General features: G+C 50.2%; 1 protein-coding gene across 4 annotated transcripts in view; it reads right to left on the bottom strand.

Annotated features, from left to right (window-relative positions):
- The window catches only part of BRPF3 (bromodomain and PHD finger containing 3), a 34,056-nt gene extending 19,057 nt beyond the window's left edge, over nucleotides 1–14,999 (bottom strand). For 2 of the 4 annotated variants that reach the window (XR_007152165.1, XM_047858734.1), the window contains exons 1-7: nucleotides 14,862–14,999; nucleotides 9,922–11,398; nucleotides 6,685–6,841; nucleotides 4,233–4,364; nucleotides 1,856–1,984; nucleotides 1,253–1,565; nucleotides 220–522 (exon numbers count right to left, since the gene is read on the bottom strand). Coding sequence is in view for 3 of the 4 variants with exons in the window: in XM_047858734.1 (XP_047714690.1) it covers nucleotides 220–522; nucleotides 1,253–1,565; nucleotides 1,856–1,984; nucleotides 4,233–4,364; nucleotides 6,685–6,841; nucleotides 9,922–11,372 (2,485 nt within the window). In the remaining variant the exon portion in view is untranslated. Of the gene's footprint in view, nucleotides 1–219; nucleotides 523–1,252; nucleotides 1,566–1,855; nucleotides 1,985–4,232; nucleotides 4,365–6,684; nucleotides 6,842–9,921; nucleotides 11,399–13,808; nucleotides 14,096–14,861 lie in introns of those variants that run through there. The other 2 variants (XM_047858735.1, XM_047858736.1) reach the window with 2 other exon arrangements.
- Nucleotides 15,000–15,328: the final 329 nt, after the last annotated feature.

Below are 15,328 nucleotides of genomic sequence, written 5' to 3'. Positions count from 1 at the left end.
CATCTACTCTGATGAATTTTGGTCTCTACTGATTATTAACTATCTTGAATATCATCCCTGGATATACACGGAAGCATGACCTCTCCAAGGACTTTTGCTTGCCCACAAGGGTCTGACCTAAACTCAGGAAAGGATGTTTGCACCATCCTTGAGATTTTAGCTTAACCCTTACTCCCTTAGTTTGGCCTCCAACCCCCTGTCTGCCCCTGATTGTCTCACCTCTGTCCCCATCATCTTCTGGCTCCTCCTGTGGGGCCTGCTCCAGCACAGCCACATCCCCCTGGGGCCCTGCTGGCAGCTCCCCATTGGACACAGTCTTGTTCAGTGATGGTGGCTGTGGTGGTGGTGGCTGTGCCAGCTTCTGCCGAAGGGCATTGATCTCCCTGCGCAGCAGGCGGACGCGACGGGTCCGGGCCCCGCTGGACCGCATGGCGCTCACCAGGTCCAATTTCTCCAGCAGCTCCTTCAGCTGCACCTCCGGGGACAAGTGGGCCCGGTTCTCTGGGATGAGGATGTTGTCCACTGCCAGGGAGAAGGGAGGACAGAAGGGCTGAAGGATCTGCCCAGCCCAGGGCAAGGGGAAGGGGCTGAATCCTTTGGATGCAAAATATTCTCCTGGAATGCCTGGGCCAGTGGCTTCCAGCAGCGTCACTGTGGGGCCCTGGCCCTGGTAACACCGTTGCCCGGAGGGCAGCCACAGGGACAAGGTCAGAATCTGGGAAACATCTGCAGGAAGCTGTTCACAGTCATAATTACAGGCTCTGTGGAGCAGGCACGAGGCAGCTTGGCAATCTCCTGGGCCTGAGTGACTGGCTACTGCCATCGAGAAGCAGAGAGCAGGGGCAGGCAGAGTGTGGGGCTCAGAGGCAATTCCATTTTTCTGGTCCTCTACTTGCACTCTTCTGAATGAGCCAGACATACACTAGCATTGCACTCTCCCTGCCCCATGCTCTGGACGCTGTATAGAGGGCATCCAGAAGAGGAAGACCCCTGGTAAGGATTTAAGTTTTCAAACAGACAGCCAGTACCTGATTCCTTTTCCTACCATTCAAGAAATAGTGAATTCATTAAACTTTAGCTCCTAGAACTATTGCAAGCCACAAGCAGGAATATCCCAGTCTGGGCCTACCCTCAGCTCTCCTTGTGTCTACCCTAAATAGCTCCAAGGCCCACCCTGATCCCTGGCTCTCTGGGCTCCATCCCTGTGCCTCCTCTTGGTCCCTCTCCTCCCCACCCATCCAAGGCTTCTCACCGTCTTCCCAGGAGAAGCGGTAAAAGTCCTCCAATTTGGGTGACTCAGGCAAGTGGGTGCCCCTCTCGGGGTCATAGCCGATGTTCTCTGCCTGCCGCCGGGCATGCCGCAGGATGGCCCCTCCCAGGTCCCGCAGGCGGACAGCTGCTCGGTGGAAAATTGTGTCTTTAGCATTATACTTCATGCAGTTGGTAACTATAAGGTTAAAGTCCTCCTCAAACTCCTCCAAGGTGCGGTACAGGTGGGACTCCAGCTTCCGCCTCATGGTAGAAAAATCCATTGGCTTGGATATGAATTCCAGGTAATCTGGAACCTAAACATATAAAACCTGTACAATTACAACAACCATTTACTAGCCAAACAGGTGCACCCTTCACCAGCACTCTTGCCTCCCCATTTTCTGGTTTGGCACGCTGCACAGTCAGAGCCCCAGGGCCCTGGCCCACCCTGGCCTGCTAACTCCTCACCATGGGCAAGTCTACTAGCTTTGCCAGAAACCCCCAAGTGTCATACACCCTGTGGCCTGACCCCTTCCTGGCCTACTCAGACCCTGTTTCCAGTCCAGGAGGGGCTCACTGCTCAGGAAGTGGTGGGGGAACTTGCCTCACTCAGGTTGACAGGTTCGGCAAAGATGTGTGCCGGATCCTTCTCCTGCAGCAAGTCCAGTGTGGTTCTCAGCAGAACATTGAATGGCATAAGCTCCAGCTCCATCGCGGCCTGCTGGACTTTGACCTGTGCAGAAGGTGGAAAGAGATCAGGACACCCTCTGCGAAGAGGCACCAAACTTTTTCTTGATTACTTTTACCAATCACGTACAACAAATTTTCACAGGATATTAAGCTGACCAGTATATGTGGAGAGATCACCCAACTTTCAGCCTAGAAATAATGACCAACAGCTACTGCTGTGTGAATGTTCCCTACGTATCGAGCACCGCACCGTACCAAAACTTACAATAACAGTTAACGCTTTCATAGTCCTTCCTAAATGCCAAGTAACATTCTAACCATTTTATGGAACATTAACAACTATATCAGGTAGGTACAGATGAGGTGTTTTACATGGAGAAAACTGAGGTACAGAGAGACTGACCGGCCCAAGGGCACATAGCCAGTAATGAGCAGAATAGGGATTTAGTCTCAGCCTGATTCCAGTGTGTGCTCTTGACTACTATGCCACACTGCTTCTCTACTTATGTTACTTTGATTAATCATCACAATAATCAGGAGGGAGAAATTATTATCCTCATTTTACAAATCTGGAATCTGAGATTTGGAAGTATAATGAGGAGTCACTAACCCAATGAGATAGGACTTGAACCTAGCTTTGTCTTAGTCCAAAGAGCACACTGATAATTTAAAATGTGACTCGGGCCAGCATTCCCACTTAGTATGCTAAGCTATTGATCCCATTGGCCTTGAGGCCATCTTGGGATAACTAAGGCCTCTAGGCTCACCTCCTCAGGCAGCAAGAAGCCTCACATATATACAGTGACAGCAGGACATTGCACAAATGTTATTTTCTATGTATGCCCTAATGCTAAAAGGTTGGGAAGCCACAGATTAGATTATGAAATGTTTCTTCTTCTTAGTGACATCAAAATAGGCCTGACTGCTTCCTTTCCCCTTTTATCTCTCTGAACCAGAGGCAAGAAGAAAAGCTCAGCTGTGCGACCAAGACTGGGATGGCACAGACAGTCTGAATCCATAGAGAAGGTCCTGAGATGTCCTCTATGCCACCCACACACACTATGTATGGCAAGAGCTGCCCAGTCTCAGAGATGGAAACTCAGACTACAGGTCTACAGAGAGAAGGGCTCGTGCTGGGGCTGAATAGTGAAGTAGGATTTGGAGAAAGAGAGAAAGGAACATCTTTAACCCAGGCCTCTGAAGCATGCAAGGAACAGCTGCTATTCCTAGACTGGAGAGAATGGTTTGGGCTTGTCACTGATCCAATTTATAGTATTTACTCTCTGCCCTGTGCAGAGTGCTGCAGTAGACACTTCAGGGAGACAGACTATCGATAATGGTGATGCTGACAGCTGACACTTCTATAGCTCCCATTGCATGCCAGGCACTGTTCTAAGCTCTTTATATATAGTAAGTCATCTAATTTTCACAACCTTCTGGTGTAGGTTCTATTATTACCCCCATTTTACAATCAAGGAAACTGAGGTATAAAGAGTTTAGCAATTTACCCAATGTCACATAAACACTAAATGACAGAACCAGATATAAAACCAGGTAGTCTGGTGCCACAGTTCATATTCCCAACCCCTCTGTTACACTACTACTTCAATGTTGCCCATGCTTAGAGGCTTAGAATCTCCTTGAGTCAAAGCTGGCAATTTGTTTTTAATTTTTTTAAATGTTTATTTATTTTGGGGAGGGGGAGGGAGAGAGGGAGAGAGACAGACAGAGTGTGTGCACACAAGTGGGGGAGGGGCAGAGACAGATAGAGATACAGAATCTGAAGCAGGTTCCATACTCTGAGTTGTCAGCACAGAGCCTGACGTGGGGCTCGAACCCATGAACCGTGAGATCATGACCTGAGCTGAAGTCAGATGCTTAATCGACTGAGCCACCCAGGTGCCCGAGGTTGGAATATTTGAATGATTCAAGACCATAAGGGCCAAGTGAAAACTCTCAGAAGCTCCCAGGCCAGCCGCAATGCCCATCAGAATGGGCTGAGAAGCTTTTCAAAATATTCAAGGCCAGACTCCTGAGATTTTTTTGGTCAGAAACTCCAGGGATGGGCTCAAGCATATGATAATAGCTTATGCTTGAGGCCACCAGAAGCTGAATCCCCATAGTTAGAAGCCATGTGCAGCACCATACCAGTACAGAGTAGGCAGGCTTTGGAGGGCAGGAAGGCAAGAAAGGTGACACCAGGCAGAGGCTCCTGGCTCTCCTGATGCCACACTGAGAGCAGGAGAAAAAGATTCTGAACAAGAACCCTGGAGCTGGGGGCTCTTCCTCACCTGTTCTCGCTTGAGCTTCTCTCTTTTCCGAATCAGCTCAATCAGCAGCCGTGCCCGCTCCAAGTCATGCCGGAGCTTCTGCCAGTATTTCAGCTCTTCCTTCACTGCACTGGTCTTCTCATCCTGCTCTCGCTGCAAGAAGGACAGGAAAGGAAGGAGGAGCTGGGGGCCTCCCTTTTACCCAGAGTGCCCTCCCTGTTCAAGTCTCACAGGGCCTCGGCAGGTGACAGCCCTTGACCCTTGCTGACCCACACTCCCGAGAGCCCTTCCACCCCTCCCTCTCCACCCATGCCCTCTTTCTCTGCTCCCCCAGCCTCGCAGCAATGTTTCTTGCATTGCCCCACAATAACCTTCACTGCTGGAGTGAGATATGTGACTGCTTCCTCTACCCCTGACGACACCAGGGGGCAGCTGTGCCTCTCAGGGATAGAAAGAATTTCAGAAGGAAAACTAATAGACACCTCAAGGTGGAAAGAATTTCACCCTACAGCTTCGACTTGGCTAGAAAGCAAAGTGAAGTTCTTACTACCGGCCTGTACTAACTGACTTGACCATATTTTAAAATACCACCAGCACCAAAAAAGATGATTCCTGCCCTAAAAGAGGTTACAGTATAGTTGGGGGAAGGCAGAGGCCTAGGGTTTGACACATAAGGGCACAGTAGCATAAAGACAAATAATAAAAACTCAACAGATAAACTGAATACAAAATGTTAAGAAAATGTAAAATAGAAAAGATCTGAGTGGGTTGGGGTTAGGTCTGGGAAGGCTTCCGGTGAAAGCACTCTCACTAGGGGTTTACGGTAGTGATGGACACAGATGAACAAAGCAGTGAGGAACCAAAGGGACCACAGAGAAGAAGTGTTGGAAGAAGCAGAATTAGTGATTTTTTGCCTGGTGAAAAAAAATGGCCTGGCCAGAGCAGAAAAGCTGGATAACCATAAAAGTTAAGCAAGATCCAGGATTCAGCTGATAAGAAGGCTCAAACTCCATGCAAAGGATCCTGGATGTGGCCTGCCTGGAGAGGGGGAATATATTCTGGAAATGGAAGTGACAAGATGGAAAATAGTATGTGAATGAGACGGTATCAGTAGTACAGCAAAGAAAGAATCAGAGGTGGGAGACCAACTAGAAAGCTACTGCTGAAATTAAGGGGGCATGGGTGAGCAGGGGAGCTGTAGAACAGAGACAAAGGATCAGATACTGATAAACTCCTCCAAAGTAGCATAAGGGATGATTAACTGTGGCTTGTCATGGAGGGAAGAATCAAAAGTAACTCCAAGGTGGGGAAATGTCTGAGGTCAGGAGAAAGAAGGTTCCAAGTCAATATTAGGGAAATACATTTATGAGAGAAGAATAATGAACTCAGTTTCCAATATATGAATTCTAGGAAACAACATCTACAAGAACATCTATGGTTTCTCTGCCCCAGGACTGAGGGCAGAAAAAAGGGATGAGGACAAGAAAAGAAACCTGCCACACTTATTTACAACTATGAGAGTGTACAGCTCTCCAAGCCAATGGGCAGGCAGCACAGTCCCTGGGAATGTTAATATTGCAGTCAAAGGGTGGAGGAGGAGCAAAAGGGTGTGACAGAGAAGCTCTAAGACAAGGTGATCCATGGTGACAAATGTAGCCCAATGGACAATACAATGAGAATCTGAGGTAAGGCTTGCTAGGCTGGGAGGAGGTGGCTGATGTTCTAGGAGAAGCTACAGGGGAGCAGGTGGACCATTTCAAGGAAGGACGAGATGCAGACTTGCACTTCAGGATTTTAGTTACAAAAGGCAAAAGTGAAATCAGATAGAACCCAGAGGGCACCAGAGTCACGTAAAAGATTGCTTCATCTCTGGGGTAGCGGTGTGGAAATATTTAAAGGCAGAAGTAATGGAGCAAGTGAAGAGGGAAAAAGAAGTAAATAGTAAAAAAAAAAAAAAAAAAAAAGTCTCTCACGAGGCTTCCACCATCTCAGAAAACAGTAAACATGCAGCAACTCCGTGGCTAAAATGCCACAATTGGCCAGGCTGTGTGCTACAACTGAGATGGCACATTTGTGTGTTTTCTATGAAACATTTTTGGCAGATGTCAGTATAGTGTGTTAAGGAAAGTGCTCCTTGTCCTAATTCATGCAACATGGCCACCTGGCTCTCATTCAGCCCATTCCTTCCTTTCTGCCATGTCTGCAAGGTTTTCCCCACATAATGGAAAGTTGGGCTTATTCTCCATTCTCCCCTAGAATATGCTTCAAAGTCAAGCCTCTCCCATCCAGAAGGAGCTGCTGTCTGGTCCCAAAGACTCTACAGTGTTGGAGGTCATTCCTGGGCTATGCCTCCTGGAGGGGTGACCGCCTACAGGTAAAGGCTCTGCAGAGGGCTCAGGGAGGGGTTACCCCAACCATCATTTCTTCTCCTTCACCCTCCACTTCCTCCATCATCTTCAATCACTTCACCTACCTGCTCGGCGTTTCTTTGGGACTGCAGGTGGGAATGCAGGCGCCGGATGAGGGGGACACCGTTCCGTGCCTGCCGCTTCAATAGCCAGTAGTTGTGAAGCCGCTGTATGAATTGGTTTTTCCTCTGAAAGGAGAGACCACTACAGATCTTGTTCAACCTTGAGTGGAGGCACAGGGAAGTGAAAGACAAGGTCAGTGGGCAGCCCTGATTATAGCTTCCTATTCAGACCCTGGTTCATTTCTGAACCTTATATATAAAAGAATATAGGATAAAGTGGTCAAATGCCTAACCTCAGAGAAAGGCTTAAAAAAGACAGCAAAGTTAAGCAGCTCAGATTCAGCGTGAGATATATCGCCTGATTTTCTACTTCCTACCTTGCAGTCCTGATTCTCCAAAAGAACCCTCTCCCAGGAACCCTGTTTCCTACAATCCTAAGAAACAGGCCTGTGCCCCATACCCCTACACTTCTCTTGATAAAAGCAGCAAAAGAAGGCAGGAACTTGAGTAAGCTATAGGCAATGTGGTCACTGTTTCCAGCCACCCTGTGGCTGAAGGTCTCCCCAGACCAGGGAATAGTCGATAGCCAAGCTGGAAGGAAAACTAGTAGAACTACACCAGGCTACTGCTTTCTGAGCTCAAACGCAACACCTTGGAGTTGTCTGACCCCTGGTTTTTAATTAAAGATCTCAGCAGCCTAAAAATGTCTAATTTTGAACCAAATGAAAAAAAAAAAAAATGGATAAGAGGATGGAGAATCTGAAAACTTAACTGGCTAAACTAACCCAATAGAGAAATCTTAAAGTAAGGATTTAAGCCAATAAAATGTGGGGACGATGGAGGGGTAAGTGAAAGGGAAAGGAATTAATAAACCTATAATCTTTATGTTAACAGCCCTGTTGCGAAGTGGGTAACATTATTCTCATGGTAACAAAAGATGGAAAGGCAGCTTAGGAAGAGAGGCTGAATAAACTATCAAAGTCACTAATGCAGCTAAAAATATGGTGGCGCAGTGCGCCTGGGTGGCTCAGGCGGTTAAGGGTCTGACTCTGGCTCAGGTCATGATCTTGCAGTTTGTGGGCTCAAGCCCCGCATTGGGCTCTGTGCTGACAGCTTGGAGCCTGGAGCCTGCTTAAGATTCTGTGTCTCCTTCTCTTTCTACCCCTCCTCCACTCACGCTCAGTCTCTCAAAAATAAACAAACATTAAAAATAAATAAATAAGTAAAAAATAAATAAACAATGGTGGCCCTGGATGGGATTTGAATCAATGATCCCTCTGCTACACCATCCTGTGTCCTAAAATTGGTTATTCACACAGTAAGCAAGGTCTCAGTGCCCCTGCTATGTTTCCCCCACTTCCTCATCTCGCTGCACTGAAAGGAAGGTTAAGTGTGGCTAAACAAGAAAGTAAAACCTAACAAGGGTGGGCATGTTGGGCTGGACATTGATCACCTAGGCCTTGTGCCTATCCAAGGTCAGACATTCCTGCCCCAAAGCCAAGCTTAAAAAACCAAGACCTAGGCCTTTCCCCAAAGAACAGATTCCCCACCAATGCCCATGCCAAGCACACCTGCCCAGATGCAGGCAGCCCCCTCCCTCTACAACCTCTTGGCTATGGAGGGTCCCAACAGCATTTGTGCAAGTAGAAAAAAGAATAATAATAAAATAGCAGCAGCAGCAGCAGCCACCATTTATTGAGCACTTACTATTTACCAGGCACTGTGCTAAGTGCTTTACTTATATTATCTCATTTATTTCTCACAACAACTCTATCAGGTTCATTAACAAATAAATAAGACTTGAAGAAATAACTTGCCAAAGTTCACATGGGTAGTTAGCGACAGGAGCAAGATTCAAAAGCAGGTCTGTCTGGTTTCTTAGCCAGCATGCCAACGCCTCTGCAAGACACATCTATAAGAGCAGATATGACAACCAAAAAGTCTAGTCCCAGGGCACAGCCACCCTACAGATGTTACTAAGCATGAACTCCAGTCAACATCAGGGAAGAGGGTAGCCTACAACAGCTCTGTGACTAGAAGGCATTTCCAGTTGACTGAATTCTAACTCCAGTCATGGCTCACAAGAGCCTCTCCCTCCTGCTCTGCTCCGCTCTTATGTCTCCTTCCCAGACTGACAAGTCTGTTTGCCCGTTCCTTACACAACTCATTCCCCACTACCCTCTAGCACTCTTTTCTCCCTATCCTTTTCAACAAGAGAGACAAACAGCAGGAACAGAGCCTGGAGGCATCATGAGTTCCAGCTCATGGTCAGGTTCTGTTGCTTTCCACCTGGTTCCAGCCCTTTGAACAGGACTTGGCATATAGTAAGTGCTCAATAAACATCCCGTTGAATGAATAAAGGAGTGAACAACTTTACCTCCTGTTGCCGCAGTTTCTTCATCTGGGGGTGTGGGAGAAGGTGCAAGGACTACATTAGATTAAATAATCTTCAAGATTCCTTCCTACTCTAACACTGTATACTTTGCAAAGAATATCACCCTTGAGATGACCTTCCAATGAAAAATCTTTCCTGTCTCTGGCTTTTCTGCCCTCTAACAGCTATTTCTCTAATGGTTTAAAATAGATACAATGATGTCTCTACAGACTCACTAGGGGCCATGGTGGCTTAGACATACAGTTGAGCTGAGTGATCCTTTTCCCCCTAAATCTAAAGCTTCTCAAGAAGAGAAATAGCATATCCTCCCCACACCACCACCCCTTCACAAAAAGTCTCCATCATTCTCAGATTAGAGCCTTCTAGATAGCAGGTACCCATACTGACCCCTTAAAACAGTGGTTCTCAGTTCTATCCCCCCAGGGGTTTTTGGAAACATAGAAGACTGTCACAAAGACCAGGCAATGAGGGAGTGGATACAAATGGCACTTACAGATCAGGGATGCTAAACATCAAGAAATGTATGGGACAGTCCTAATGATAAACGATCATCCCATCCAAGATGCCACTTGTGCACCTGTTGAAAAATGCTGCCTTAGACATCCTTCACCTGGGTTTCTAAGCAACTTAATTTTGTCTCACCTTGAAGCCAAGGAAACACTGCTGTCAGGGCACAATCAAAACCACAAACCAGACCAGGGACCAAAGGAGAAGTCTAAATTTGAGGGCACAGAAGAGAACAAATGTTCACCAACCATGCTTGGGGAAGGAGGTCCTGGCTCAGGGCCAGCACCAGCCCAACCAGAAACCATCGGTCCATGTGGAGACCTCCTGACCAAGCTTACCTATATGAGGGGATCTGTGGGACAGTGACCATGGGGACAGTGGAGGGTGTATCTCGGCCCATTTCCTCTGGCTCCTTCTTGATTTTCTGCTTCAAAGTCATCTTGTTCTTCTTGGGCACTCCCTTGAGGGGGCCACCTACCCCGCCTTGGCCTTCATCTTCCTCCTCTTCTTCTACCTCTTCCTTCTCTTCCTCCTCTCCACAGCCCTCCTTCAGGCCTTCCTCATCCCCAGCCTCACTGAGGCTTCCAGGGGAGTCACCCTTCCTCCTAGAAGTGGCAGCACCTGGCGGCGAGTGGGCCTCACAGTAGGCGGTCTTGCGTACTGTGAAGATGGTGCCATTGAGGCTGGTCTCACGCATGGGCTCAATCTTCATGAAGAGCCCAGCCCGCTGTGCACATGTCACATGGAAGGCTGTGTAGCAGTTCACCTTATGGCACTGGATGGCTGCACCCAGCCCCTTCTGCTTGCAGATATAACAGGTTAGTTTCCAGCGGGCAGGTGGGATGTTGTCAATGCCCTCAATGGGCTCCAGGAACACGGTGTTAGCGAAGCAGACTTCAGGGATCCAGATGGCACACACCACGTGGGCCCAGTGCCCATCACTGGTCTGTTTGAAGGCGCCGCCCTTATTGGGGCAGAGGACGCAGTCCACAGGTCGGGAGGGAGACTGTAGGCAGCAGCGGCATAGCCACTGGCCCTCAGGGATGTAGGGGACACCGTAGCACTCCTGGTGTACAGCCAGGTTGCAGATATCACAGAAGAGAATGACATTGCTGTTGTGGCATTCGTCATCCAGGCACACACAGCAAAAGGCGTCTTCATCAATGAGTGACTGCTGGGCCCCACTGCTGCGACTCTCCAAGTATGACTCCTTCTCAAGCCGGTCTACCAGCAACTCAAAAGTGTCTGCTGACACCAAACTGTGCCCATCTACTCGCCGCTTCTCATTCACCATGTCCAGCCAGGCAAGGTCCTCCTCATCCATGTCGTATTCTACCTCCGCATCCAGGTCTTCAGGTGGCTTCTCGATGTAGCGGTAGTAGGCAGCAGGCAGTGGGGGTGCTTCTGGCTGGCTGCCTGAGTCCACCATGCGAAAGCTGGGTTGCGGGAGGTGGAAGGAAGTGCCGGATGCATGCTTGGAACAGGACTCCTTCTTCTTGCCCTTGGAGGAGGGTTTTTTGGACTTGCCAGGAAACTGAGGCTGCTCACTGTTCTCCTTGTTACTATTGCATTCGGTGATATCCTGGGCAGTCAGCTCGTCCTCTGTGATGATCTTGAGTGGGTCATAGATGCTGATTCGATGCAGGCGTCCATCGATGTCCACCTCGACAATCCTTTGGGCCTGAGCATATGTCAGGGTCTCCCGAGTAGGTGAGCACTTCAGACTGTAGGGAGATGGGGAGCGCCGACCCTCGGCATTCTGCCGCGACTTCCGGCGCGGCTTCCTCATGGCACCTGGGAACCAAGGGGACAGGCCTAAGGAGAAACCAGGAAACTGAGTTGAATGTTCAGGCATGCACTCATTCACCCTTCCATCTGATCGAATGGCCACCACGAAGACTGTCTGTTCCCTCTGCCTGAACATCCTGCCCCTCAGACATCATCCACACAGCTTGCTCCTTCGCTTCAACTTTTTTCACAAACACTGCTTCTCAATGAGACCCTCTCTGACCATTCTATCTTAAACTGCAAATCTCTTTCCCCCATCAGCAATCTTTCATTTTGCTTTATTTTTCACTATGACACTCACCATTTTTTATCATGCTATGTAATGTGCCTATTTATCATAAATGTTTGCTTCCTTCCGTTAGAATGCAAGCTCCATGAGGGGAAGATTTTTGTCTATTTTGTTCACCGCTGTATTCCCAGCACCTGGAATGATACCTGGCTCCTTAATAAGCACTCAATAAATATTAGTTGAATGAAAGGAAAAATCAAACCTGCATGGTCCCTGCCTCTAGGTGCTCCGTCTAATTGAAAGGACAGAAAAGTAAACAGATCTTGGGGCGCCTCGGTGGCTCAGCCGGTTAAGCGTCCGACTTCGGCTCAGGTCATGATCTCACAGTTCGTGGGTTCGAGCCCCGTGTCAGGCTCTGCTGACAGCTCAGAGCCTAGAGCCTGCTTCGAATTCTGTGTCTCCCTCTCTCTCTCTCTGCCCCTCTCCCACTCATGATTTGTCTGTCTCTCAAAAATAAATAAATGTTTAAAAAAAAAACTTTAAAAAAAGAAAAACAAATCATTACAAATGATCATTACAGATCATTACAAAACAACACAGGGAGAGATCTAAAATTCTAATGATGTCCTACATAAGGCTGTGGGATACCTACCTATGGAAAAGGATGGGGTGGTTAAGGGTTCAGAAAAGAAGAAAACAAAAAGAACAGCCACTTTTAAGCTGTGTACATGAACAGTGGCCCCACCAGAGGATCAAAAGCTCACAGGTCTAAAGCCCTCTCCCAACCCATCTTACAATGATCAGAAACCCTATCCCCTAACCACACCCAGGAGTGAAGAGGTGAAGGCACCTGAAATGTCTACTATGTACAGTCTAAAGACTTCAAACTACAGTATAAAGGGCTTTCTCTGGAAAAGGCAGCTTTGAGGATGCACTGGCTAATACATTTCTAAGCAGAAACACTGGAAGCTCTGGGAGTGGTCCACAAGTGGCACTGAAGTTTTAAGTGGCCTATCTGAGACCCTCATTGGACCCAAGGCCAAGATGATTGGGGCAACATCTGAGGTAAACTCTCAATGCATTCTCTTACCTCAGAAGTCCCTCTCTCCCCAAATCCTTACATTTAGTTTGCCCCTGTGCAACAAGGAGAAAGCCCTTAAGTTTCCCATATCATTCTCTGGATACAGGGAATCATGACAAGCTCATAAGGAGCTACGGCAGCAGTTACTGAGGCCATCACTACTGGGAAAGACATTTGGAGATACGGGGCTCCAAGTGTGGGCAGAGACTTGGAAAGGTAACACCAGTGAGAGGATTTCAAAGAGAAAAAGAGTCTGTCAGCTTGGTTGCAGGATCTACCACCTTTAATCTATAAAAGCAAAGATGATGATGATAATTTAGCACACTTTCGCAAACTACAAATCCTTTTCCCTTTTTTTTTTTTTTTTTTTAATTTTTAAAGTAATTTCTACCCTCAACACGGGGCTCGAACTTACGAGTCTGTGATCAAGAGTCACATGCTCCAACTGAGCCGGCCAGGCACCCCAATCCCTTTTACTTTTAATTATTTCTCTCAACTAGCTTGGGAGGTAGGATAGATATCATCGTCTCCATTTTACAGATGAAGAAACAGAAGCTCAACAAGATGTCACTCGACCCAGAGGCAGTGAGTGATAAAGCTACAGTTCAAACCCAGGTCTCCTGACGGGTTGAATTCATCTCCCTGGGAAGGAAGACCACCACAGAGATGCCCTGATCTGGTTCAAAAAGAGGCTCTCTCTGGGGCGATCTAGGTTCCAGCCTTGGTCCCGCGTGACCTGGAGAAAGTCACTGAATCTCTCTGTGCCTCCACGCTCCACCAGTAAAATGAAAAACTCTACCTCTTAAGCGTTGCTCTTGGTCAACAGAGACTTATCACCACCCTTGTTTTTAAAGGCCTTCCAATCCCCAAGTGTGACTGAAACACACAAACAAACACCGACTTGGCTGAGGAACAGTGGCGGGCAGGCACACGACCCATTGGGAACAAAAGGCAACAGAATCATCCCAGCAATTCTGTCCAGGTTCCAGAGACCCTTGGCCACTACATGCCTGACAAATGCCAAGTCCCTGGGGGTAGCCCAGGCCAACAGACCTGCCTCACTGCCCCCATGCCTTCGCGGGCAGGGAGAACCTCGCAGAAGTGTGAAACCCTACCTCGGTACTAACCTGAAATCCTGAAAGAGTTTAGAGGGTGTGGACCCTCCTTTGTTAAAGCGCTGTATGTTCTTCCTCCCTACCGGCTACCACCTCCTTGGCAGCGTGGGGTAGTCCTCACCCAAGCAGCAAGTATCTAAGGAAAACCTCTTGGGTGCTCCCCAAGCCTCCAGGCACCGGAGGGGGGGGGGGGGCAAATTCTGGAGAGGGAAGGGCGGCTGCTGAGGAAAAGGAGTTTCGCCCGCAAGGAGCTTACAGTCCAGCTTTTTGGCGGGAGCGTCTCACCCCACACAGCCCTTCCCACAGACACGCGTCCAAATACCCCCAACACCCCCAGAGGTCTCCCCAACACCCCCAGAGGTCTCCTCAGCACCCCCGAAGCCCCACTTGCCCACCCCACCCAGGTCCCCGAAGAACGAGGAGTTTCTGCAATTAGACCCTACCCCCTGTACCCCCACGAGATACTCAGGAGACAAGGGAGAACCCCAGCCAAGGCTCCTGCCCCTTTAAAGGGGCACCTCTTCCAGAAAAATCTTGACCCTTCCGAGGAGAAAGGAGGGAAATAACATCTCCTCCCCCAAGGGGAGGGGGGCGAGCGCGCCAGAGACAGACTGACGCGCAGTCCGACCCTCAGACAGAGAAAGCTAGCGCCAGCGAACCAGCGGGGCAGAGAGGCGAGCGCCCATTGGTCGCCTCACCTGCCCGTCAGCAGAAACCAGGGGGCCAAGGGCCGTTCGGGGGGCGGAACCTTCTTCTGGCCTGACCAATTGGAGAGCATGGCGGGGGCGGGGCTCGGCGGCTCGCCAGCCAGGGCCGGGGGGGAGGGAAACAAGATGGCGGCTGCGGGAGGGGGTCCTCGCTTTTCAGCTCCCCCCTCACCCGCCTTCTCCTTCCCCGCCGCCGCCCTCGCTCCAGGAGAGCGCTTTCGCGCCGCCCCCGCCTCGCTCGGGAAGCCCCCTGCTTCCCTCTCCCTGCCCCCCCCCCCCCGCGCGCGCAGTCCCTGGTCCCCGTAGGCCCCGCTGCCCCCGCCCCCGCTCCGTTCGGCCCCTCTGCCACCCCCATTACCTCAGCCGCCGGCCCGGCCCCACCGTTCGGGGCCCCTGGGCGCGGGCGGGCCGGCCGTCGAGCAGGTCGGCGCGGCCCTGGGAGCGGAGCGCGGCCTCCTCCCGCGCTAGCCTCCGCGGCCACCGCCGTGCCCCCTCCCGGCCCGCGCAGGGGCCCCGGCCCGGCCGCCGCCGCCGCTCCCGGGGGAGGAGGGGGAATGAAGCCGCTGCCGCCGCCGCTGCCGCCACGGAGCCCGGCCGAGGGGAGGGAGGGATCAGCCCCCAGGCAGGATCCGCCCCTCCGGCCTCCCCCCCGCCACCTCCACCCCTTCCCTCGCTCCCTCCCTGGCTCCGCGGGCTCTCCCGCTGAACAGGAGCGAGAGCGCGAAAGAGGGGGGAACGCGAAGAAAATCCCCCCGCCCGTGCCCGGCGCAGCGGCGGCCGGGGCGGCGCGGAGAGGAGCGCGGAGCCGCCGCCGCCACGGGGCAC

The sequence above is a fragment of the Prionailurus viverrinus genome, chromosome B2, assembly GCF_022837055.1.
Source record: "Prionailurus viverrinus isolate Anna chromosome B2, UM_Priviv_1.0, whole genome shotgun sequence".
NCBI classification, from domain to species: Eukaryota; Metazoa; Chordata; class Mammalia; order Carnivora; family Felidae; genus Prionailurus; species Prionailurus viverrinus.
The sequence above is the reverse complement of the archived record's forward strand: the minus strand, read 5'-3'. Positions and strand labels throughout refer to the sequence as shown.